The 27,125-nt window shown below is 44.2% G+C and overlaps 1 protein-coding gene across 1 annotated transcript in view; it reads right to left on the reverse strand.

Annotated features, from left to right (window-relative positions):
• LOC311138423 (protein phosphatase 1 regulatory inhibitor subunit 16B-like) overlaps positions 1-27,125 on the reverse strand; it is a 98,672-nt gene that overhangs the window by 44,190 nt on the left and 27,357 nt on the right. Inside the window, exon 2 of the mRNA XM_084173105.1 lies at positions 15,220-15,665. Within this exon, the coding sequence (XP_084029231.1) occupies positions 15,220-15,484 (265 nt within the window). The 5' untranslated portion in view covers positions 15,485-15,665. The remainder of the gene's footprint in view (positions 1-15,219; positions 15,666-27,125) is intronic.

Raw genomic sequence — 27,125 nt, forward strand, 5'->3', positions numbered from 1 at the left:
TCTCTCTCTCTCTCTCCCCTCCCCCGGTTTCCATGGAAATAGGAGATAAGTTGAGAGTCAGGGCACTCCCTGAGGAAACTGAGGATGAGGCGAGGAGAGCAGTATAACTATTTCACTTTGACTGTTGTCTTGGTGGAATCAACCTGCCACTGTGTTCAGGGTGGGGGAATGCCTACTGTATGTACTGTAATGATGTTCTACATGACTAATAGATTTATTATAGTTGAAATTATTGAAGCATTTTTTAAATTATTAAAAGTAGTGATTTTGTTAAACCCTGCTTGTTGTTGGAAGCTTGTTGTTGCTCAATAAGCATGTTTTTTTAAATTTCCTAATTTGGGAAGGCATTAGCACATCCAAAACGTGCTTAATTAGTCCCTGGTACCCCTCTCTCTAGCTTCTCTCTGATCCAGGCCATTCTATTGGATGTTCGTTAGCTCCGGTGACAGTATCAGCCATTATCGGCCTGTTCCAGCTCCGGTGACAGTATCAGCCATTATCGGCCTGTTCCAGCTCCGCTGACAGTATCAGCCATTATCGGCCTGTTCCAGCTCCGCTGACAGTATCAGCCATTATCGGCCTGTTCCAGCTCCGCTGACAGTATCAGCCATTATCGGCCTGTTCCAGCTCCGCTGACAGTATCAGCCATTATCGGCCTGTTCCAGCTCCGGTGACAGTATCAGCCATTATCGGCCTGTTCCAGCTCCGCTGACAGTATCAGCCATTATCAGCCTGTTCCAGCTCCGGTGACAGTATCAGCCATTATCGGCCTGTTCCAGCTCCGGTGACAGTATCAGCCATTATCGGCCTGTTCCAGCTCCGGTGACAGTATCAGCCATTATCGGCCTGTTCCAGCTCCGGTGACAGTATCAGCCATTATCGGCCTGTTCCAGCTCCGGTGACAGTATCAGCCATTATCGGCCTGTTCCAGCTCCGGTGACAGTATCAGCCATTATCGGCCTGTTCCAGCTCCGGTGACAGTATCAGCTATTATCGGCCTGTTCCAGCTCCGGTGACAGTATCAGCCATTATCGGCCTGTTCCAGCTCCGGTGACAGTATCAGCCATTATCGGCCTCGCCGTTTTGTTCATCTTGTGAGGCCCCTGACCATATTGTGATGATGCCCGTTATTGCCATGGGTTGTGAGGGAGAAAGGGGATAGTAGTGCCAATGTATGCCAGCCTTGCCCGTTGGTGCCGGTGCCATTCAGCAATCCTAACAAGCTCTGCCCTGTCTGATGGAACTGAAGAGGCCTTAGGAATGTTCATTTGAATTGGAGAGGAAGAGTTCTGTTCAGAGATACAGTAATGACAGTACAGACAGTAAAAGACAGGTTACAAACAGTAATGACAGTACAGACAGTAAAATACAGGTTACAGACAGTAATGACAGTACAGACAGTAATGACAGTACAGACAGTAAAAGACAGGTTACAGACAGTAACGACAGTACAGACAGTAAAAGACAGGTTACAGACAGTAACGACAGTACAGACAGTAAAAGACAGGTTACAGACAGTAATGGCAGTACAGACAGTAAAATACTGGTTACAGACAGTAATGGCAGTACAGACAGTAAAAGACAGGTTACAAACAGTAATGACAGTACAGACAGTAAAATACTGGTTACAGACAGTAATGACAGTACAGACAGTAAAATACTGGTTACAGACAGTAATGACAGTACAGACAGTAAAATACTGGTTACAGACAGTAATGGCAGTACAGACAGTAAAATACTGGTTACAGACAGTAATGGCAGTACAGACAGTAAAAGACAGGTTACAGACAGTAATGACAGTACAGACAGTAAAAGACAGGTTACAAACAGTAATGACAGTACAGACAGTAAAATACTGGTTACAGACAGTAATGACAGTACAGACAGTAAAATACTGGTTACAGACAGTAATGGCAGTACAGACAGTAAAAGACAGGTTACACACAGCAATGACAGTACAGACAGCAAAATACAGGTTACAGACAGCAATGACAGTACAGACAGCAAAATACAGGTTACAGACAGTAAAATACAGGTTACAGACAGTAATGACAGTACAGACAGTAAAATACAGGTTACAGACAGTAATGACAGTACAGACAGTAAAATACAGGTTACAGACAGTAATGACAGTAAAATACAGGTTACAGACAGCAAAATACAGGTTACAGACAGTAATGACAGTACAGACAGTAAAATACAGGTTACAGACAGTAAAAGGCAGGTTACAGACAGCAAAATACAGGTTACAGACAGTAATGACAGCACAGACAGTAAAATACAGGTTACAGACAGTAAAATACAGGTTACAGACAGTAAAAGGCAGGTTACAGACAGTAAAAGGCAGGTTACAGACAGTAAAAGGCAGGTTACAGACAGTAAAAGGCAGGTTACAGACAGTAAAAGGCAGGTTACAGACAGTAAAAGGCAGGTTACAGACAGTAAAAGGCAGGTTACAGACAGTCACAGACAGATACAGACACACAGCTGAGACTGAATGGTCAGAGACCAGACAGTGTCCTGCTTGGAGTTATCTGCCAGGATGGCCAACTAAAAATAAAATGCTGCGCTAACTGTCTCTGATACACACAACACAATCATAACTTCTCCTCTACATACAGTAGAATCAACCACAATAAACACTACTTCAGAATCCAGTACACTGTCTGCATACATGTAGGCTTATCATTCTGATTCAAAATGTAAATTACTTGACATGGTCTTCTGCCAATTTAAAATGGATTTTCTGATGCCACAGTGCTAGAGGGCAACGGTAAGGAAGTGAGTGAAGTCAACAAACTCTGTCATCATAATTGACGGAATGAATCCGATTTAAACTCATACTAGAAGTCATCATATATCTACGAATCTACATAATAACAGGAAGGGTATGGCAGGGCAGGGTAGGGGAGGGACACAAAAATAATACAGTGGGGAAAAAAAGTATTTAGTCAGCCACCAATTGTGCAAGATCTCCCACATAAAAAGATGAGAGAGGCCTGTAATTTTCATCATAGGTACACGTCAACTATGACAGACAATTTGAGAAAAAAAAATCCAGAAAATCACTGTGTATGATTTTTAATGAATTTATTTGCAAATTATGGTGGAAAATAAGTATTTGGTCACCTACAAACAAGGAAGATTTCTGGCTCTCATAGACCTGTAACTTCTTATTTAAGAGGCTCCTCTGTCTTCCACTCGTTACCTGTATTAATGGCACCTGTTTGAACTTGTTATCAGTATAAAAGACACCTGTCCACAACCTCAAACAGTCACACTTCAAACTCCATTTTGGCCAAGACCAAAGAGCTGTCAAAGGACACCAGAAACAAAATTGTAGACCTGCACCAGGCTGGGAAGGCTGAATCTGCAATAGGTAAGCAGCTTGGTTTGAAGAAATCAACTGTGGGAGCAATTATTAGGAAATGGAAGACATACAAGACCACTGATAATCTCCCTCGATCTGGGGCTCCACGCAAGATCTCACCCCGTGGGGTCAAAATGATCACAAGAACGGTGAGCAAAAATCCCAGAACCACACGGGGGGACCTAGTGAATGACCTGCAGAGAGCTGGGACCAAAGTAACAAAGCCTACCATCAGTAACACACTATGCTGCCAGGGACTCAAATCCTGCATTGCAAGACGTGTCCCCCTGCTTAAGCCAGTACATGTCCAGGCCCGTCTGAAGTTGACTAGAGTGCATTTGGATGATCCAGAAGAGGATTGGGAGAATGTCATATGGTCAGATGAAACCAAAATATAACTTTTTGGTAAAAACTCAACTCGTCGTGTTTGGAGGACAAAGAATGCTGAGTTGCATCCAAAGAACACCATACCTACTGTGAAGCATGGGGGTGGAAACATCATGCTTTGGGGCTGTTTTTCTGCAAAGGGACCAGGACGACTGATCCGTGTAAAGGAAAGAATGAATGGGGCCATGTATCGTGAGATTTTGAGTGAAAACCTCCTTCCATCAGCAAGGGCATTGACGATGAAACGTGGCTGGGTCTTTCAGCATGACAATGATCCCAAACACACCGCCCGGGCAACGAAGGAGTGGCTTCGTAATAAGCATTTCAAGGTCCTGGAGTGGCCTAGCCAGTCTCCAGATCTCAACCCCATAGAAAATCTTTGGAGGGAGTTGAAAGTCTGTGTTGCCCAGTGACAGCCCCAAAACATCACTGCTCTAGAGGAGATCTGCATGGAGGAATGGGCCAAAATACCAGCAACAGTGTGTGAAAACCTTGTGAAGACTTACAGAAAACTTTTGACCTGTGTCATTGCCAACAAAGGGTATATAACAAAGTATTGAGAAACTTTTGTTATTGACCAAATACTTATTTTCCACCATAATTTGCAAATAAAATCATAAAAAATCCTACAGTGTGATTTTCTGGATTTTTTTTTCTCATTTTGTCTGTCATAGTTGACGTGTACCTATGATGAAAATTACAGGCCTCTCTCATCTTTTTAAGTGGGAGAACTTGCACAATTGGTGGCTGACTAAATACTTTTTTTCCCCACTGTATGTTTGTTTGTGAGTTACTGTCTCTGCAAATAGGCCTAGTGCTTAGTAATGACTAAGCTTAGACACACTGTCAAGTCTTGACCAGGATTAAATAGTGCAACTGTCAAGTCAAACTAGCCCAACTGTCACCTCTGGACAAGGACAAGGGTCAAAAGTCAGGGGTCGTTCAGGGTGAACTGAATTCTACCATGTGAACCCATGTGACCTGACCTCCACCTGTTGTTCATCATTCAGCTGCTGAGCTAGCAAACAGGACCAGTCAACTGAGGATTCACATCATTTAGCATTGTCATTACTGCCTAGTCAAAATGATATATCATCTTGAGGAACGACTGCAACCAGCTCCTTACTCTGGCTCGATTTAGAGTTGAGATTATCACACGCAACTCATAGCTTCACAGAAATCATTCATTGACGTCAGTGGGAGACTTCGCAGATCTCAGAACACAGCCCTATTACCACACGCAACTTGTCTTCACAGATCTCAGAACACAGCCCTATTATCACACGCAACTTGTCTTCACAGATCTCAGAACACAGCCCTATTATCACACGCAACTTGTCTTCACAGATCTCAGAACACAGCCCTATTATCACACGCAACTTGTCTTCACAGATCTCAGAACACAGCCCTATTATCACACGCAACTTGTCTTCACAGATCTCAGAACACAGCCCGTCTTCACAGATCTCAGAACACAGCCCTATTATCACACGCAACTTGTCTTCACAGATCTCAGAACACAGCCCTATTATCGCACGCAACTTGTCTTCGCAGATCTCAGAACACAGTCCTATTATCACACACAACTCGTACTTTCACGGAAATCATTCATTGACGTCAGGTGGGAGACTTCACAGATCTCAGAACACAGCCCTATGGGAAAATGACACAGCTAATTTCTCTGCTTACATTTACACACTTACTGGACTGAAGGTTGAATTAACAACATTGATTTAGTCCTTTTCCCCCAGATGTACTCTAAGCAGGAGAGAACAGGTTGTGTGTACAGGGGATGGGATTCTGGAACAACACAACATTTTGTTTTCCGCTTTCCACTAATAAACAGAATTATCAAACCTCCTTTCCTACATCCTTCTGCCTTTTAAGTGGCGCTCATGTATGCATGAGATGAGGCTGTTGGAGGTCTCCGAGGACCTCTTCCCCTCTCTAATAAGGAAGCAAGAGGAGACAACAACTCCTCAGAGAGACACTTACAGTTAAGTGACTTTCTACTGAGGTAATTGTAGCGAGGAAAAAAAAGGAGACAGCAGACCAATAGCTCAGTTCCACTTTTATTCTTAAACTCTTAGTTCCTGATTCAGAGTTGAGATAAGCACCAGCTACTCTGAATTTCGTCTAAATCATTTATTGACGTCAACGCGAGACGTGTGTGAAGATTCGAGTTAAGTGTGTAGATCTCAAGTCAGAATACAGCCCAAAAAAGAGCTTGGGATGTTCTGGCCTAGCGATTGCCTGTTTTCCCCTTCTGGTTTTAGCTTTCCTCCTCTGTTGTAATGTAATGATGGTGATATGGGTAACAAGGAGAGCAGAGGTGGTGAACAAACTGAGCAAAGTCGCTCTCTCCAAATGGATCTGGGATCCAGTGTCTTTTTAAATATCGCTTTTTACAAACAGCTAGTTGGATTATAAGATACAGGACTGTTTTGCTAGCACAGACTGGAACATGTTCCGGGATTCTTCAGATAGCATTGAGGAGTACACCACATCAGTCACTGGCTTCATCAATAAGTGCATCGATGATGTCGTCCCCACAGTGACCGTACGTACATACCCCAACCAGAAGCCATGGATTACAGGAAACATCCGCACTGAGCTAAAGGGTAGAGCTGCCGCTTTCAAGGAGCGGGACTCTAACCCGGACGCTTATAAGAAATCCCGCTATGCCCTTCGACGAACCATCAAACAGGCAAAGAGTCAATACAGGACTAAGATTGAATCGTACTACACCGGCTCTGACGCTCGTCAGATGTGGATGGGCTTGAAAACTATTACAGACTACAAAGGGAAGCACAGCCGCGAGCTTCCCAGTGACACAAGCCTACCAGACGAGCTAAACCACTTCTATGCTCGCTTCGAGGCAAGCAACACTGAAGCATGCATGAGAGCACCAGCTGTTCCGGATGACTATGTGATCACACTCTCCATAGCCGATGTGAGTAAGACTTTTAAGCAGGTCAACATTCACAAGGCCACAGGGCCAGACGGATTACCAGGACGTGTACTCTGAGCATGTGCTGACCAACTGGCAAGTGTCTTCACTGACATTTTCAACATGTCCCTGACTGAGTCTGTAATATCAACATGTTTCAAGCATACCACCATAGTCCCCGTGCCCAAGGACTCTAAGATAACCTGCCTAAATGACTACCGACCCGTAGCACTGACGTCTGTAGCCATGAAGTGCTTTGAAAGGCTGGTCATGGCTCACATCAACAACATTATCCCAGAAACCCTAGACCCACTCCAATTTGCATACAGCCCCAACAGATCCACAGATGATGCAATCTCTATTGCACTCCACACTGCCCTTTCCCACCTGGACAAGAGGAACACCTACGTGAGAATGCTATTCATTGACTACAGCTCATCATTCAACACCATAGTGCCCTCAAAGCTCATCACTAAGCTAAGGATCCTGGGACTAAACACCTCCCTCTGCAACTGGATCCTGGACTTCCTGACGGGCCGCCCCCAGGTGGTAAGGTTAGGTAACAACACATCTGCCACACTGATCCTCAACACGGGGGCCCCTCAGGGGTGCGTGCTCAGTCCCCTCCTGTACTCCCTGTTCACCCATGACTGCATGGCCAGGCACGACTCCAACACCATCATTAAGTTTGCCGACGACACAACAGTGGTAGGCCTGATCACTGACAACAATGAGACAGCCTATAGGGAGGAGGTCAGAGACCTGGCCGTGTGGTGCCAGGATAACAACCTCTCCCTCAACGTGATCAAGACAAAGGAGATGATTGTGGACTACAGGGAAAAAAAGAGGACTGAGCACGCCCCCATTCTCATCGACGGGGCTGTAGTGGAACAGGTTGAAAGCTTCAAGTTCCTTGGTGTCCACATCACCAACGTACTATCATGGTCCAAACACACCAAGACAGTCGTGAAGAGGGCACGACAAAGCCTATTCCCCCTCAGGAGACTGAAAAGATTTGGCATGGGTCCTCAGATCCTCAAAAAATTCTACAGCTGCACCATCGAGAGCATCCTGACTGGTTGCATCACCGCCTGGTATGGCAACTGCTTGGCCTCTGACCGCAAGGCACTACAGAGGGTAGTGGGTATGGCCCAGTATATCACTGGGGCCAAGCTTCCTGCCATCCAGGACCTCTATACCAGGCGGTGTCAGAGGAAGGCCCTCAAAATTGTCAAATACTCCAGCCACCCTAGTCATAGACTGTTCTCTCTGCTACCGCACGGCAAGCGGTACCGGAGTGCCAAGTTTAGGTCCAAAAGACTTCTCAACAGCTTCTACCCCCAAGCCATAAGACTCCTGAACAGCTAATCATGGCTACCTGGACTATTTGCACTGCCCCCCCCCACCCCATATTTTTACGCTGCTGCTACTCTGTTAATTATTTATGCATAGTCACTTTAACTCTACCCACATGTACATATTACTTCAACTACCTCAACTAGCCGGTGCCCCCGCACATTGACTCTGCACTGGTACCCCCCTGTATATATAGCCTCCCTACTGTTATTTTATTTTACTTCTGCTCTTTTTTTCTCAACACTTTTTTGTTGTTTTATTCTACTTTTTTATTAAAAATAAATGCACTGTTGGTTAAGGGCTGTAAGTAAGCATTTCACTGTAATGTCTGCACCTGTTGTATTCGGCGCATGTGGCCAATAAAATGTGATTTGATTTGATTATAACAGATCGGTGAGTGTTATCATCATCATCATGTGATCACGTGGACGCCCCCTTGGTCTGCGGTGGGAACAACAGAGCAGACAGGAACCACAGAGAGGTGAGATCAAACGCTGTTAAAATACCTGGCTGGGGGGTTTTCCTCCACAAAATCTGTCACATTATTTTTCAGGACGATGTTAAAATGTGGATATACTGCATCTTTGATAACAGCCTCGCTCCGCTCATCTCTGACCCCATCAACTTGCAACCTTGTCACATAATGAGGCTGTAAAGTGACATCAAAAAAAGCTATCAGTCCCAATATCAACCCACCTTAGATACTATAGCAGAGCAGTCATCAGTCCCAGTACCAAGACACACAGCAGCTGCAGAGCAGTGTCACAGCCATCACAAAGTATCGCCGGGAGCTAGACGAGGTCTCAGGACCTCAGAGTGTAAAGGTCAATGAACAGGAAGCACCTCATCCCCAGCGTCAATAAGACTGAGTTAGTACACCGTGTAACCTTGACAGGGATGGTTCTGGTCTGAACTGTACCTGGCATAGGAAATGTCATGGCAACTCATGGATAAACAGCAGAAACGAGAACCGAACACACATACAGTACGTAAACAACACTAGTGCTCTATTTTATTAACACACACAGTATGTTATCATATGTTAGTGTGTGAGACAGACTGGCTGACTGACCACAGGCTGAATGTGGTGCAATGGTTGAATCACACACAGACACTATCCCTGCAGTGCACAGCAAATCAAACATAAAGCCAGAGTTCAAACTTATCATCAAAGCAATCTCATTACTGTAGCTAGGCTATATAGGCCATGTCCTCTAGCTAGACATTACTGTGGCTACTGGCCAGGCTATGTCCCCTAGCTAGACATTACTGTGGCTACTGGCCAGGCTATGTCCCCTAGCTAGACATTACTGTGGCTACTGGCCAGGCTATGTCCCCTAGCTAGACATTACTGTGGCTACTGGCCAGGCTATGTCCCCTAGCTAGACATTACTGTGGCTACTGGCCAGGCTATGTCCTCTAGCTAGACATTACTGTGGCTACTGGCCAGGCTATGTCCCCTAGCTAGACATTACTGTGGCTACTGGCCAGGCTATGTCCCCTAGCTAGACATTACTGTGGCTACTGGCCAGGCTATGTCCTCTAGCTAGACATTACTGTGGCTTCTGGCCAGGCTATGTCCCCTAGCTAGACATTACTGTGGCTACTGGCCAGGCTATGTCCCCTAGCTAGACATTACTGTGGCTACTGGCCAGGCTATGTCCCCTAGCTAGACATTACTGTGGCTACTGGCCAGGCTATGTCCTCTAGCTAGACATTACTGTGGCTACTGGCCAGGCTATGTCCTCTAGCTAGACATTACTGTGGCTACTGGCCAGGCTATGTCCTCTAGCTAGACATTACTGTGGCTACTGGCCAGGCTATGTCCTCTAGCTAGACATTACTGTGGCTACTGGCCAGGCTATGTCCTCTAGCTCTCTGCCTTCTATAGTTGCTCTAAAGCTAGGGTAGGCAGGCAGTCAACCCGGGATCAGCACTCTCAACAGTCTCATTTATTTTCTGAGAAAGCCTAGTAAGCGATGACTCATTCTATAAGGGATCTTTCAGACTTCATCAGCAACTTCTCTTTCTCTCTTTCTCTCTGCCCCAGTCTCTTTGATCCCGTTGCCTCTCTACCTCTTTCCCTTCTACCCCTCCCTCTTGCTCCCTCTCTTGCCCTCTCTCCCTCCCCCCTCTCTCTCCCTTTTAGTAGTGATTAGCAGTTTGGGAACAGAACAGAGTAGAACAGAACAGAACAGAACAGAACAGAACAGAGCAGAACAGCACAGAACAGAGAGTAGAACAGAACAGAGCAGTACAGAGCAGAACAGAGCAGAACAGCACAGAGCAGAGCAGAACAGAGCAGAGCAGAGGGACTGAGCCCAGATTAAGAGAATCCAACAATCCTCAGTTAGCCAGCTGCCACCGGGCCTGACTGACTGGGTCTCACTCTCAGTCACACCACTGTGCACTGTTTACGCTCTAGAGACAACCTACACCGCAACTGACACAGTACTAAACAACACTGCAACAACACAACACACCAAACAACAGCTCAGCCCACGGCCAATCTGGATATGCTCAGCAGAAGACTAGGGACACCCTAAGTGGTGGATGGCACACATCCCACTGACATCACAAGTTGTGGGTTATAAATAACAACAAACAAAAAGTGTTTAGTCTAATTCCAAATGTTTTTTAATTGTTTTTTTAAAAACTAAGTATAATCCATAGAATAGTCCTTTAGAGGAAAGATTGTTGACATATATTTGACATTTGTTTCTAAAAGCAGAAATAATTTAGAAATACACTCGGTGGCCAGTTTATTAGGTACACCCATCTAGTACCGGGTTGGAACGCCCTTTGCCTCCAGAACAGCCTGAATTATTCGGGGCATTGAAACTTTGCTCAATTGGTATCAAGGGACCTAACGTGTGCCAGAAAAATATTCCCCACACCATTACACCACCACAACCAGCATGTACCGTTGACACCAGGCAGGGTGGGGCCATGCTGCTTACGCCAAAACCTGACAACCATCAGCGTGACGCAACAGGAACCGGGATTCGTCGGACCAGGCAATGTTTTTCCACTCCTCAATTGTCTAGTGTTGGTGATCGCGTGCCCACCGGAGCGGCTTCTTCTTGTTTTAAACTGATAGGAGTGGAACCCGGTGTGGTTGTCTGCTACAATAGCCCATTTGTAACAAGGACCGACAAGTTGACCATTCCGAAATGCCGTTCTACATACCACTGTTGTACTGCGCTGTTATTTGTCTGTTTGTGGCCCGCCTGTTAGCTTGCATGATTCTTCCCATTCTCCTTCGACATCTCTCATCAACGAGCTGTTGACCCACAGGACTGCCACTGACTGGATGGTTTTTGTTTGTTGCACCATTCTCGGTAAACCTTAGACACTGTTGTGTGTGAAAAGCCCAGGAGGCCGGCCGTTTCTGAGAGACTGGAACCGACGTGCCTGGCACCGACAAAAATACCTCAAAGTCGCTTAGGTCACTCATTTTGCCCATTCTAACATTCAATCGAACAGTAACTGAATGCCTCGATGCCCATCTGCCTGCTTTATACAGTGCATTCGGAAAGTATTCAGACTTTTCCACATTTTGATACGTTACAGCCTTATTCTAAAATGGCTTAAATTATTTATTTTCCTCATCAATCTACACACAATACCCCATAATGAAAAGCGAAAACAGGTTTTTAGATTTGTTTGCACATTTATTACAAATAAAAAATTGAAATACCTTATTTACATAAGTATTCAGACCCTTTGCTATGAGACTCAAAATTGAGCTCAGGTGCATCCTGTTTCCATTGATCATCCTTGAGATGTTTCTACAACTTGATTGGAGTCCACCTGTGGTAAATTCAATTGATTGAACATGATTTGGAAAGGCACACACCTGTCTATATAAGGTCCCACACTTGACAGTGCATGTCAGAGTAAAAACCAAGCCATGAGGTTGAAGGAATTGTCCATAGAGCTAAGAGACAGGATTGTGTCGAGGCACAGATCTGGGGAAGGGTACCAAAACATTTCTGCAGCATTGAAGGTCCCCAAGAACACAGTGGCGTCCATCATTTTTTAATGGAAGAAGTTTGGAACCGCCAAGACTCTTCCTAGAGCTGGCCGCCCGGCCAAACTGAGCAATCGGGGGAGAAGGGCCTTGGTCAGGGTGGTGACCAAGAACACAATGGTCACTCTGACAGAGCTCCAGAGTTCCTCTGTGGAGATGGGAGACCCTTCCAGAAGGACAGCCATCTCTGCAGCACTCTACCAATCAGGCCTTTATGGTAGAGTGGCCAGACGGAAGCCACTCCTCAATAAAAGGCACATGACAGCCCGCTTGGAGTTTGCCAAAAGGCACCTAAAGGACTCTCAGACCATGAGAAACAAGATTCTCTGGTCTGATGAAACCAAGATTGAACTCTTTGGCCTGACTGCCAAGCGTCACATCTGGAGGAAACCTGGAACCATCCCTACAGTGAAGCATGGTGGTGGCAGCATCATGCTGTGGGGATGTTTTTCAGCGTACAGGGACTGGGAGACTAGTCAGGATCGAGGGAAAGAGGAACGGAGCAAAGTACAGAGAGATCCTTGATGAAAACCTACTCCAGAGCGCTCAGGACCTCAGACGGGGGTGAAGGTTCACCTTCCAACAGGACAACAACCCTAAGCACACAGCCAAGACAATGCAGGAGTGACTTTGGGACAAGTCTCTGAATGTCCTTGAGTGGCCCAGCCAGAGCCTGGACTTGAAAATAGCTGTGCAGCAATACTCCCCATCCAACCTGACAGAGCTTGAGAGAATCTGCAGAGAAGAATGGGAGAAACTCCCCTAAATACAGGTGTGCCAAGCTTGTAGCGTCATACCCAAGAAGAATCGAGGCTGTAATCGCTGCCTAAGGTGCTTCAACAAAGTACTGAGTAAAGGGTCTGAATACTTATGTAAATGTGATATTTCAGTTTTGTATTTGTAATAAATTCGCAAAAATGTGTGGGGGCAAACTCCGACTTTGCAGAACACTGGATGAAATATACAACAGATGTGTGAAACATACTCTACAACAGATAGCATACCTCTATGCAGTCATTTCACCATAGCTTATAATATAGACCACTGACCCGAAGGCCAGAACATCAGCACCAGTTTGGTAGAATATGAAGTAACATCTGGTCAAAAGTAGTGCACTACATAGGAAATAGGGTGCGATTGGCCCTGGTCAAAAGTAGTGCACTACATAGGAAATAGGGTGCCATTTTGGACGGAACCCGTGAGTAACTGGAAGTCTGAACAACTGGGCAGTATTACCCACTAGCTACATCTATACTGAACAAAAATATAAACGCAACATGTAAAGTGTTGGTACCATGTTTCATGAGCTGAAATAAAAGATCCCAGAAAAGTTCCATATGCACAAAAAAGCTTATTTCTCTCAAATGTTGAGCACAAAATTTGATTACATCCCTGTTAGTGAGCATTTCTCCTTTGCCCAAGATAATCCATCCACCTGACAGGTGTGGCATATCAAGAAGCTGATTAAACAGCATGATCATTACACAGGTGCACCTTGTGCTGGAGACAATAAAAGGCCACTAAAATGTGCAGTTTTGTCACACAACACAATGCAACAAGTTTTGAGAGAGCATGCAATTGGCGTTCTGACTGCAGGAATGTCCACCAGAGCAGTTGCCAGATAATTTTTTATGGATTTCTCTACCATAAGCCTCCAGCGTCGTTTTAGAGTATTTGGCAGTACCTCCAACCAGCCTCCCAACCGCAGACCACGTATAACCACGCCAGCCCAGTACCTCCACATCCAGCTTCTTCGCCTGCGGGTTCGTCTGAGACCAGCCACCCGGACAGCTGATAAACTGAGGAGTATTTCTGTCTGTAATAAAGCCCTTTTGTGGAGAAAAACTCATTCTGATCTGATTGGCTGGGCCTGGCTCCCCAGTGGGTGGGCCTATGCCCTCCCAGGCCCACCCATGGCTTTGCTCCTGCCCACTCATGTGAAATCCATAGATTAGGGCCTAATGAATTTACTTCAATTGACTGATTTCCTTATATGAACTGTAACTGTATATAACTGCCTTAATGTTGCTGGACCCCAGGAAGAGTAGCTGCTGCCTTGGCAGGAACTAATGGGGATCCTTAATAAATACAAATACAAAATCAGTAAAATCGTTCTTGCGTTTATATTTTTGTTCAGTATAATTACTGTAGCAGCATCATACTGACTGGGTTTCATCTGTAGAATAATACCTGTGACGACTACTCCTATTAAAGAGCGACTGCCTTTAAAAAGCAACACATCCTTTTGAAAACGGCCTGCAGCATCGATATGAGTCAGAAACATTTATTCTAGTGTCAGAATTGACTACAAAGTTTAAATAGGATCATTTACAGTCTCGTCTAAAACAGAGTTTGGAACATCCGTGCGTCACACCGGGTAAATTAATGTTGGGTATTGATTTGACAATGTCCATTTGCCCACTAACATGTGTTGAACAGCTGCAGTGACTGCTCTCTATCCAATAGACAGTGAGACAGACCTGCCCAGCAGCTCCGACTGTTTACATAAGAAATCCTGCACCAAACACCTTAGTTAGAACATTTATTACAGATTTCTTAAGTTATCTTAGAATCATTCTGGGGATTTTAAGGAAGTTAAATAAGCTTCCGCGTCTACAGTGCCTCATGGGGGACAAACATCATTAATCAAATTTCGGAATCGGTCAGAAAACACACCTCCAAGACTGATATCTCGTTTTTCTAATGAGCAACAGAAAAACACACGTGCCAATCCGCGTGTTCAGTGTCTCTTTAAAACCTAATGATAGACCTTGGGGTGATTCAGTTGGAGTGGAATGAGCTCTTTTGACAGTTACTGTGGAGGGTAAAATACTATCACCCAGTCAGGAATGAACTGTAAAACCTGTCAACCCAACTAATGGTTTGTGGTTTCTCTGACCCTGGCTTTCTCCTTATTGATTAGGGTGCTCTGATGCTCGGTTGGCAAAATGTTTTTTTTTTTTTATGTGGTTACTTTTGTGTTTGTGTGTCTGTGTGTGTGCGCCTGCATTCTCCAACATATGTGATAGAATGAGGAGATAGGGTGTGTGTGTGTGTGTGTGTGTGTGTGTGTGTGTGTGTGTGTGTGTGTGTGTGTGTGTGTGTGTGTTCTCTCCTCCTGACCTTCTTCAGGATCATTCCGTGCCGAGGCCTCTAACAGCGCCACACTAGCAGCAAACGATACGTGCCGTTTGGCCTCCATGGCGGCGGCATGATTGGCGTTCCTCCTCTTTTCCGCCTTGCGCTTCTTGCTCTGCATCTCCTTCTCGTACACGGCCCATCTCTTCAGCTGCTGCGTGCGGCGCTTCTGGGCAGCCCTCAGGCGCTCCATGCTAGGCACCTTGTCCAGCTGCTGCAGCTCGTTGACAAGCTCCAGGTGGTTAGCCATGGTGGGGCCGGAGGCGGTGCCAGGTGGGACCAGGGCTGGCAGAGGAACCAGGGGTTGGAGACTGGAGACGGGTACTAGAGCTGGCGTGGGGGGCTGCACCTACGGCTGTAGTAGCCTCCTCCCATCATCATCATCATCACCCTCACCACCAGGACCAGGTCAGCTGTGACTAGACCACCTGCTGGGGAGACAGAAGGAGGGGGGGGGGGGGGGGGGGGGGGGGGGTGAGAGAGCCAGAGCTGACATCATTATGAAGGTAACCCATTATTAACTTTTAACTTAGATACTTTTCCAAGAATATTAACTACAGAGGCTAAAAATACATTGTGGAAGAACAGTATACAGACTCCTATCAAGTTACAGCTGTTGAAAGGTACAGTATGGGATTAAGAATACCCTTTCAACAGCATAGTACTGGTAGCTCAGTATGCCACAACGGATTAGCTATTTCTTGTTGTTTCAGCAGGCTTAATGCCCATCTGTTATCTTGTTACATTTGATTACAGCCTCCTTCCCTCAACACTAAACTGTTACATAATTATAAAAAAAATTCACCTTTACTTAACCAGGTAAGCCAGTTGAGAACAAGTTCTCATTTACAACTGCGACCTGGCCAAGATAAAGCAAAGCAGTGCGATAAAAACAACAACAACACAGAGTTACACATGGGGTAAAATAATACTGTAGAACACATTTACTAGACAGTACACACTCAGTGTAGTACAAACTTACTAGACAGTGGACACTCCTCCCAATCTCTAGACAGGCAGTTAAACACACAGGTTAATTTGTGTACAAAAATACAGACACTACCTAGTAGGAATTTATATTTTCCAGAAAATCTACCAAGTTTCAATCCTGGAAATAATTAATATTTATCCAGAGAGTCCCGGGAAATACCGCAAAAATCGGAAGTCTCCATTTAAAGCGTTAAAAACCAAGATATGGTTACTATACCAGGGTTCCCCCGAAAATAAGAGGTGCACTGCGCCACCTTGTTGGCTTGGCTGCGCCACTATGTAAAGATTTCAGAGCAAATGAAACTGATATTTACACTGATCAAAAATACTGTATAAACGCAACATGTAAAGTGTTGGTCCCATGTTTCATTTGAGTCTTGTGGGCGAGCAGTTTGCTGATGTCAACGTTGTGAACAGAGTGCCCCATGGTGGCGGTGGGGTTATGGTATGGGCAGGCATAAGCTACGGACAACGAACACAATTCCATTTTATCGATGGAAATTTGAATGCACAGAGATACCGCTTCCAGAGGCAGTTTGGAACTCGGTAGTGAGTGTTGCAACCGAGGACAGATGATTTTTACACGCTTCTGTGAGCTTGTGTGGGCTACCACTTTGCGGCTGAGCCGTTGTTTCTCCTAGACGTTTCCACTTCACAATAACACCACTTACAGTTGACTGGGTAGGCTCTAGCTTGGCAGATATTTGACGAACTGTCTTGTTGGAAAGGTGGCATCCTATGACACTGCCACGTTGAAAGGCACTGAGCTCTTCAGTAAGGTCATTCTACTGCCAATGTTTGTCTATGGAGATTGCATGGCTGTGTGCTTGATTTTATACACCTGTCAGCAACAGGTGTGGCTGAAATAGCCGAATCCACTAATTTGAAGGGGTGTCCACATACTTTTGTATATATAGTGTAGTTTAAATATCAAGGCATCTTAACGGGGATTAACTCTCTTTGAAAAATATGCATACCTACCATCACACATTCTCTACCGAAGCTCTCATATTGGCAGCAAGTACGAGACAGCGCAGAGAAGTTGGGGAAATGTTTTAGCGGTATTTTGACATGCAGAGGCGAGAGACGTGCTTTGATAATGCAACCTATAGATTACAGAATAAAGTTAGGAATTTTCATGCGAGACAGGAGTCAGGATTTTGTGTTTCAGTGGGATTGGGACTGGACAGGAAAATAGCCGAGGCTCTAGGACAGGAGAAGATAGAATTTTCCCCCATGCCTCTGCATTGTTAACCGACTTCATGTCTGTGACAGAGATGCCTCTGTAATGAACTATGTATGCACAGGGATTTCACATACATTTACATTTACATTTTAGTCATTTAGCAGACGCTCTTATCCAGAGCGACTTACAGTTAGTGCATACATTATTATTTTTTATTTATTTCATTTTTTCATACTGGCCCCCCGTGGGAATCGAACCCACAACCCTGGCGTTGCAAACACCATGCTCTACCAACTGAGCTACAGCCCTGCCTGCCATTCCCTCCCCTACCCTGGACGACGCTGGGCCAATTGCGCGCCGCCCCATGGGTTGGGCCTGGATACAGGGGCCTGGATACGAACCAGGGCCTGGATACGAACCAGGATCTCTAGTGGCACAACTAGCACTGCGATGCAGTGCCTTAGACCAGTGGTCTAAGTTTTTTGCCACTCGGGAGAGACACATGTTACGGTCTGAAGAGTCACAATGACAGCTCAAAAGAAACACATGTTGTTTCATAGGCTATCCTGTAGGGGTTTCCTGTAGGGTTTATTAACTGCATTCAGGTCACGTGTGCAGTCCGGCAGTATCAATTATGCGTGTGCTTTGAATTTATGCTGACTTTGTGTGAAGTTAATACGCTAGGCTAAAAGGCCTCCATGCATCAACCTGTTCGGATAATATGCTACTTTATTTTAATATAATCTGCTGCTGCGCATGTTGTGTATTTTGTGGAATTGTGTTAGTGCCACATTGGGATTTTTTTTTTTTTTTTTCCCAGGTCTTGTCATTTCATTTTTCCTGGAAATGTGAATAGTGTTCCTGTGACAGTCCTGGGATCCCGGTTACCCATGTTAATCATTACTACCTACTACTGTTCAAACATTCAAAATCAACAATTCCTTCTTACTGTATAAACAGTAACAAAACTAAACAGCCTGAAAATTAATATTTTGAAACAATGAAATACCTCAAGGTTTGTAGATATTACACAAACAAAATGACTTCAGTGTTTTTTTTTTGTTGTTGTTTTTTTTTTTACTTCAGTGTTGCCCTAATTCTCTGTGATAGAAGTCCTTTGGTTTGGTAATAACCAGCCCTGTGATAAGTTGACTTACTAATAACCAGTCTCAGACTTCACACTGCTAAAAGCCCTCAACAACGAACCAAGACAACAAGTTGTGTAAAAAAGCAGCCGGCTCATACCAGAGACATGATGCGTCTCTCAATTCATTCAAAGCTAGGGACATTGATTGTCACTCTTTTCTATTAAGGCCTACGCTTATGTAGGAACTTTCCGCTTGCGAGCGAAACCATAGCCACTGTTCACTTCTCAGGTATCCTGTTGAAACCATGAAACCTGACTGCCAGATGTCAGCGCAGCTCATCTCCTCTGGTAACCACATCCTGGCCCTCATCCACAGTCTGTCTCACTCTCACTATTGAACACGCAATCAGGTGGACATCTATCAAATCAACAGAAAAAATATATAGAATTTTCATCAGATACACTATTCCATCAGATACCAATAGCACAGCTGTCAAACTCTTCAAAAGGTAATGGTGAACTATCTGGATGTGAAATCATACAAAAGGTCTTGGAGATCCTCCAAAAACTCAATCAACTCATCAATATGAGCAAGATTACTCATAGTTTCCTCTGGGGGATTAATCAAGTAACATCTTTCATCCCATATAGGACAAATATGATCCTGTAATCTAATAGGCCTGTATTTCCCAGTATCCAGAATGCAGATCTATCTATAATGGCAGTTGGTTTCGCTGAGTTTCCATCTAGGAAATGCTGAGTATTGTAACCAACCACCTGAAAACACAGCCGCCTTTCAAGCTGCTACTGCACAGAACATTTCCTCAGCTGAAAGCAACGCCAGCCACCTAGCTCTATCACGACATGGACAGGAAGACAGCTAGAAGCCTATTATTCTCCTCTGTCAGCTTGTGTGTGCAAGGCCAGTGGTGACAAACTTCATCAGAGAGAGAAAGCGCTGTCTCTGTCTGTGTAGTTATGGGTAGATCTAACTGGGTCATAGAGTAGTTATGGGTAGGTCTAACTGTGTGACAGTAGTTATGGGTAGGTCTAACTGTGTCCTACAGTAGTTATGGGTAGGTCTAACTGTGTCCTACAGTAGTTATGGGTAGGTCTAACTGTGTCACAGTAGTTATGGGTAGGTCTAACTGTGTCCTACAGTAGTTATGGGTAGGTCTAACTGTGTCCTACAGTAGTTATGGGTAGGTCTAACTGTGTCCTACAGTAGTTATGGGTAGGTCTAACTGTGTCCTACAGTAGTTATGGGTAGGTCTAACTGTGTCCTACAGTAGTTATGGGTAGGTCTAACTGTGTGACTGTAGTTATGGGTAGGTCTAACTGTGTCACAGTAGTTATGGGTAGGTCTAACTGTGTCCTACAGTAGTTATGGGTAGGTCTAACTGTGTCCTACAGTAGTTATGGGTAGGTCTAACTGTGTCCTACAGTAGTTATGGGTAGGTCTAACTGTGTCCTACAGTAGTTATGGGTAGGTCTAACTGTGTCCTACAGTAGTTATGGGTAGGTCTAACTGTGTCACAGTAGTTATGGGTAGGTCTAACTGTGTCACAGTAGTTATGGGTAGGTCTAACTGTGTCCTACAGTAGTTATGGGTTGGTCTAACTGTGTCACTGTAGTTATGGGTAGGTCTAACTGTGTGACAGTAGTTATGGGTAGGTCTAACTGTGTCCTACAGTAGTTATGGGTAGGTCTAACTGTGTCACAGTAGTTATGGGTAGGTCTAACTGTGTCCTACAGTAGTTATGGGTAGGTCTAACTGTGTGACTGTAGTTATGGGTAGGTATAACTGTGTCACTGTAGTTATGGGTAGGTATAACTGTGTGACTGTAGTTATGGGTAGGTCTAACTGTGTCCTACAGTAGTTATGGGTAGGTCTAACTGTGTGACAGTAGTTATGGGTATGTCTAACTGTGTGACAGTAGTTATGGGTAGGTCTAACTGTGTCCTACAGTAGTTATGGGTAGGTCTAACTGTGTGACAGTAGTTATGGGTAGGTCTAACTGTGTCACAGTAGTTATGGGTAGGTCTAACTGTGTCCTACAGTAGTTATGGGTAGGTCTAACTGTGTGACAGTAGTTATGGGTAGGTCTAACTGTGTCACAGCAGTTATGGGTAGGTCTAACTGTGTCCTACAGTAGTTATGGGTAGGTCTAACTGTGTCCTACAGTAGTTATGGGTAGGTCTAACTGTGTCCTACAGTAGTTATGGGTAGGTCTAACTGTGTCCTACAGTAGTTATGGGTAGGTCTAACTGTGTCCTACAGTAGTTATGGGTAGGTCTAACTGTGTCCTACAGTAGTTATGGGTAGGTCTAACTGTGTCACAGCAGTTATGGGTAGGTCTAACTGTGTCACAGTAGTTATGGGTAGGTCTAACTGTGTCCTACAGTAGTTATGGGTAGGTCTAACTGTGTCCTACAGTAGTTATGGGTAGGTCTAACTGTGTCCTACAGTAGTTATGGGTAGGTCTAACTGTGTGACAGTAGTTATGGGTAGGTCTAACTGTGTCACAGCAGTTATGGGTAGGTCTAACTGTGTCACAGTAGTTATGGGTAGGTCTAACTGTGTGACAGAGGTGGATGTACTGTGTCTTCTGCCGCCTAATATTATCCACAGGACTAATATTACAGTATTAAGGCTAGTTAGACAGTTTCAGCCTTTGAACTAATCAAATGTGCTGCCAATGCTATAATACTACACAATATGAATTAGAAATGTGGATAACCGTTTTCATTTAAAAGATGCAGCATCAGCTCAAATCATCCACCATTTTGAAGGAGAATAAAGTCAGACGATGGGGCACTGTCTCCTGAGTGGCACAGTGGTCTAAGGCACTGCATCGCAGTGCTAGCTGTGCCACTAGAGATTCTGGTTCGAATCCAGGCTCTGTCGCAGCCGGCCGCGACCGGGAGACTCATGGGCAGCGCACAATTGGCCTAGGGTTGTCCAGGGTAGGGGAGGGAATGGCCGGCAGGGATGTAGCTCAGTTGATAGAGCATGGCGTTTGCAACGCCAGGGTTGTGGGTTCGATTCCCACGGGGGACCAGTATGAAAAAATATATATATATATATATATATGTATTCACTAACTGTAAGTCGCTCTGGATAAGAGCGTCTGCTAAATGACTAAAATGTAAATGTAATGGTTCTGTTTTGGCTTGTCAGTCAGTCACGTTTCAATAGCCATGAAAGGATAAAGCCTGAAGTAAAGTAGTGGTGTTAGGACTTTGACACTGTCCCGACATTTAAAACACATTCACAGCGGCTACCTCTATAGGACGTCCATTAAGTGATGAGGGAGAAATGGAACAGAAGGCGTTTATTTTACAGTATAGTGATTCAACCACGATGCCAAACAGGGAAATAAAAATACACGGATGCCAAATAATCTGTGCAACATATAAACCTTTCAAGGCAAAGAGTCCCAGCGGATGGATATGTCTCATGAGCAGGCATGTGCACAGCTAGGGCTCTACCTGTATAGTAGTGATGCGGGTTGACTCATAACCCGTAGTCCCCGCAGTTATATCCGTGGGGCGGGCAGGTTTAGGATCATGAAATATTGTGTGGATGAAAGGCGGGTGGGTTGCGGTCGGGTTGAAAAAAGAGAAAAAAATACCTTAAAAAATCCATAAATGTATCATTATTGTTCAATTTATATCTATAGGCTACATTGAGGTTTTTCTTTCATTATTTGTAGGCTATCTGGCATTAGTGGTCCTCTGTAGCTCAGCTGGTAGAGCACGACGCTTGTAACGCCAAGGTAGTGGGTTCGATCCCCGGGACCACCCCATACACAAAAAAAAAAATGTATGCACGCATGACTGTAAGTCGCTTTGGATAAAAGCGTCTGCTAAATGGCATATTATATTATTATTATATTATTAGTGTGTAAGCCTGAGCTCTAGGGCATACCAGTACACGCGCCAAATAGCCTACGCGCCAATCGCCAAATGCTTTTGGGAACGGGCAGAATACGTTTACGTTGATCCACTGAGGCAAAAAGGACAATGTCAGAGTTTAATTAATTAGGAGAAAAGCTGTGAAATGGAGACTTGGTGAATTGGTAAAAGAGAATGATTGCAGTGCCGACTATGCTATGTGTGATGATTGTGAGGCGCTATACAAATTCGACAGTCACAAGACGGGGACTTCAAATAGGCCTATGGGATGTCAAGGGAACTGTAGCCTACTGTTTAGATGGGTTAAATGCAGGGACGGCTTGTTCAATAGGGCGACGCACTGCCAAACGGGAAAAGGAAGGGATTTTTTTTCTAATCAATTATATCACGGCAACAGCAGTTATCAGTGTTCACGTCTGATCTGCCAGCCACTAAATGTCAAATCAGGCTAAAGTCGTGCTTCAAATGGCCCCGCCCGTTTTTGGGGCGATTTCAGTCAAGTTGAAAATCGCCCAGAAGTCTCTCATAGCCTGTCATGTAAAATCGATTTTTTTCACATTTCAAAGCTTTCAATACATTCTCTATGGGTGTCTGTGGGCTTGCACTTACGCGCTTTCGTCATACGTGACGTAACGTTGAACGTAACTAAGACAATGGCGGCTACCAGCGTCTCTGTTGCGACCTGCAGTGCGGCGTTATTTTATGTTTTTAATTTGTAGACTTAGTTTACAAACATTCTGCCAACCATGGATTTCCAGTGGTTGGTTTTGGACTGATCTTGTTGATCGTGTACATACCCGCTACGAACGGACTAAATAATGAAAACGCTGCTGGCAGCTGAATCCCAATACAGCTGGGAGACTTGGCTGGATGAGTCCCGGACAGAGAAGTGGAGCCGGCCACCTTCACCCTGGTCAGAGCGGACCGCGATCCTGGTAAGAGAGCGACTCTGTACCCCGACATTGAACTGCTTTCTGTGTCATTGCGACCTTACTATCAATTCAATTCAATTTAAGGGCTTTATTGGCATGGGAAACGTGTGTTAACATTGCCAAAGCAAGGGAAGTAGATAGTAAACAAAAGTGAAATAAACAATAAATATTAACAGTAAACATTACACTCACAAGTTTCAAAAGAATAAAGACATTTCAAATGTCATATTATGTATATATACAGTGTTGTTACAATGTGCAAATAGTTAAAGTACAAATGGGAAAATAAATAAACATAAATATGGGTTGTATTTACAATGGTGTTTGTTCTTCACTGGTTGCCCTTTTCTTGTGGCAACAGGTCACAAATCTTGCAGCTGTGATGGCACACTGTGGTTTTTCACCCAGTAGATAAGGGAGTTTATCAAAATTGGGTTTGTTTTCGAATTCTTTGTGGATCGCTGTAATCTGAGGGAAATATGTGTCTCTAATATGGTCATACATTTGGCAGGAGGTTAGGAAGTGCAGCTCAGTTTCCACCTCATTTTGTGGGCAGTGTGCACATAGCCTGTCTTCTCTTGAGAGCCAGGTCTGCCTACGGCGGCCTTTCTCAATAGCAAGGCTATGGTCACTGAGTCTGTACATAGTCAAAGCTTTCCTTAAGTTTGGGTCAGTCACAGTGGTCAGGTATTCTGCCACTGTGTACTCTCTGTTTAGGGCCAAATAGCATTCTAGTTTGCTCTGTTTTTTTGTTTGTTCTTTCCAATGTGTCAAGTAATTCTCTTTTTGTTTTCTCATGATTTGGTTGGGTCTAATTGTGTTGTTGTTGTTGTTGTTGTTGTTGTTGTCCTGGGGCTGTGTGGGGTCTGTTTGTGTTTGTGAACAGAGGCCCAGGACAAGCTTACTTAGGGGACTCTTCTCCAAGTTCATCTCTCTGTAGGTGATGGCTTTGTTATGGAAGGTTTGGGAATCGCTTCCTTTTAAGTGGTTACTATCTGCCCCGTGAGTTCCCCCAATTGTTTGTTACCGTTGTGTACTGTTGATAATCACAAGTTTACTGGAGAACTGAGACCAAGTAGAGACTTTGGACAGGGTGGATATGGTATAATAAAGGCAGTTTATTCAGAGGTAAAGATATCTGGAATCGCGTGCACGGACTCGTGCACGTGTGTAGGTCACCTAAATCATCAGAAAAATTGCCCCTCCTGAGAATTTTTTCAGGAGCCGCCACTGGTTAAATGGAATCTGAAATCTGGACACTGACTGTAGGTCTATAACCTCTCACATAGCCTTAATATTAACTCCTGCAGAATTAAGCATTTCTTGCAGTAAAATGATACACCAAATGTACATTTTGACTCGGGAACAGGAGTGGAGAAATATGATTTATTTATTTCAGCATCTTGAGAGAATGCGAATGCGCAGTTAGGGACCGTCTGTAGAGGTGCTATCTTTATCAGCGTCATAAAAGCTGATCGTATTTCAACCACATAAAATATGCATCCAAGTCGACTTGAAAGCTTATCAGAAACATGTTGGGTCATTTTCACAGCTTTCTATTTCCTTACAACCGGTCAAACTGATGTAATTTTGAAACTTTACACAGAAAATCTTTCCTGTTTTTATTTTATTATTACATTTTCTCCCCGGTCCCTAAACGTCTTTGCTCCGCAAAAGAAGCAGAGATGACAGAAAACTTTACCGATGTCAACTAGATTGAAGCATTCATTCTATCAATGTATTACTATTCTGGTGAGCAAAGGTTTCTTTTATTATTCTAGGGCAACATATAATGACAGGAGAGAAGTTGCATGTAGATAAGTTGACTAACAAATAGCCTACCAAAATGTCGGAAATTTTAAGCAGAAACATACTAATAGCCTACCAAAATGTCAGAAATTATAGGCAGAAACATATCTGCAAAAAATAAAAATGTGCTCCACCATCTCTGACTGTAGCCTACAGCGCATTTTCTATATTTGCGGGTTAGGGTCTTCAGATCTTCATTTTATCACATATAGTCGGGTGGTTGCGGATGTGTTATTAGCAATTGCGGGCGGATGTGGTTAAACAAACAGCTGACCCGTGCATCACTACAGTACAGTACAGAGCACAAGACCCGTTGCCCTTCCATTCTCCAAAGTGCCCTTCTCGGTGGTGGTATAATTTACCCCCCAAAAATGTTTGTATACCTTTTATGTAGTTGTTGTTCTGAACCCACTGCCCGCAAGTCGTCATTACATTTTCATCTATGCTTCAGAATCAAAAAGTTGCGCATCTTGATTGTTGACCAATGACCAGTCATCAGCATTGACGCGCAATGGCGGACGCGCATATCCAGATTAGTGACCAGAAAGAACTTGTTTCATTTCCTCCTGTTCTGCCTGGCAACAACAGAGTAGGCCTACCTATATTTCCCTTGTAAAATAAAGTACAGCAATCTACTACTGACCCATTTTAGCCAGAACAATAGGCTACCTAGTGATTTGATTGATCATTTTCACATTTCAGATAGGCCTAGTTTGGGTGGCTACTAGCGTTATGTCTAAACATCAACAGCTGTGACATCGCACTGCCTTCAATATTATGGGATGAAGATGTAACATATTCTGGGGAATTTATTAGGATATCTGTGAGAAAGAACAGGGCAACGAGCACTCTGCAGGCAGGCTGGCCTCCAAAGTGATGGCTCGGTGCAGACAGAACATGCTTTCCATCTGATCCAACAACAACATCTGCTACAAGTAGGACGTATGATTCTGCTTGCTCTGGACTCCAGAGAAGTGACACGATATCCCTTGTTGATATTGGCTACTAACATGTAGGGCCAGGACGGTACCAGTGTCGCGATACTCGTTCGTATCGTGGCAAGGAAACAAAACAAAGTGGATTTTAACTTCTTTAGGAAAACAGCCCCAATGTTGGAAACAAACATCATTATGTTGTCATCCAGTGTCACATGTATATATTTTCCAAACTATAGCACACAATATTTTACATACAGCTGGTTTTTAAAGCACCCAAAATTGTGTTCTGCTTTGGGTTAAAAATGTTGCTATGGAAAAAATATTGCGACACTGGTATCATTCCGGCCCTACTAACACAAATGAGTTTCATCTCTAAATGCAGGTGTAAAATGTAGTTTATTTCTGGAGCCTATCTTGTGTTTTGAAAATGCATCACCGTTTATGGCTGTAGTGACAGGGAACATCTGCGCAGGAATTATGCGCGCATTTTCGCATGTCAAAAAGTGTGAAACCACTGGGAATCATGAGTGGCAACACATGGAGTTGGGTCGGATATAGTCATGGTAGACTATAGTATTTCTTACAATCTTCTATTTTTACTGGAATTGTGTTGATCATTGTTAATAAGTGCAGCATTTATTCCAGTTTCATTGTTTTATAGTTTTGCTAAATACTTTACGCAGATTATGATGCTTTCCCCTCTTCTTGTGTCACGAGTTCAGCCGAGGCTGCTCCTCCTCCTTGCTCGGGCAGGCTTCGGCGTTCGTCGTCACCGGAGTACTAGCTGCCACCGATCTATGTTTCTGTGTTCTACTTGTGTTGTCTAATTTGCACACACACCTGGTTCCAATTACGATAATTTGTTTCCCTATTTTATTCTCTGGTTCCCTCATGGTGTTGTGCATGATTGTTCGTTGTCATTGACGTGTTAGTCTGTATTTTCTTCCCTGCGTGGAAGCTATGTTATTTACTCTTGACAAGTAAAGTACGTTTTGACTAAGTTCTGTGTCCTGCGCCTGACTCCGTCCTAC

The sequence above is a fragment of the Coregonus lavaretus genome (assembly GCF_964263955.1).
Source record: "Coregonus lavaretus genome assembly, chromosome: 12".
NCBI classification, from domain to species: domain Eukaryota; kingdom Metazoa; phylum Chordata; class Actinopteri; order Salmoniformes; family Salmonidae; genus Coregonus; species Coregonus lavaretus.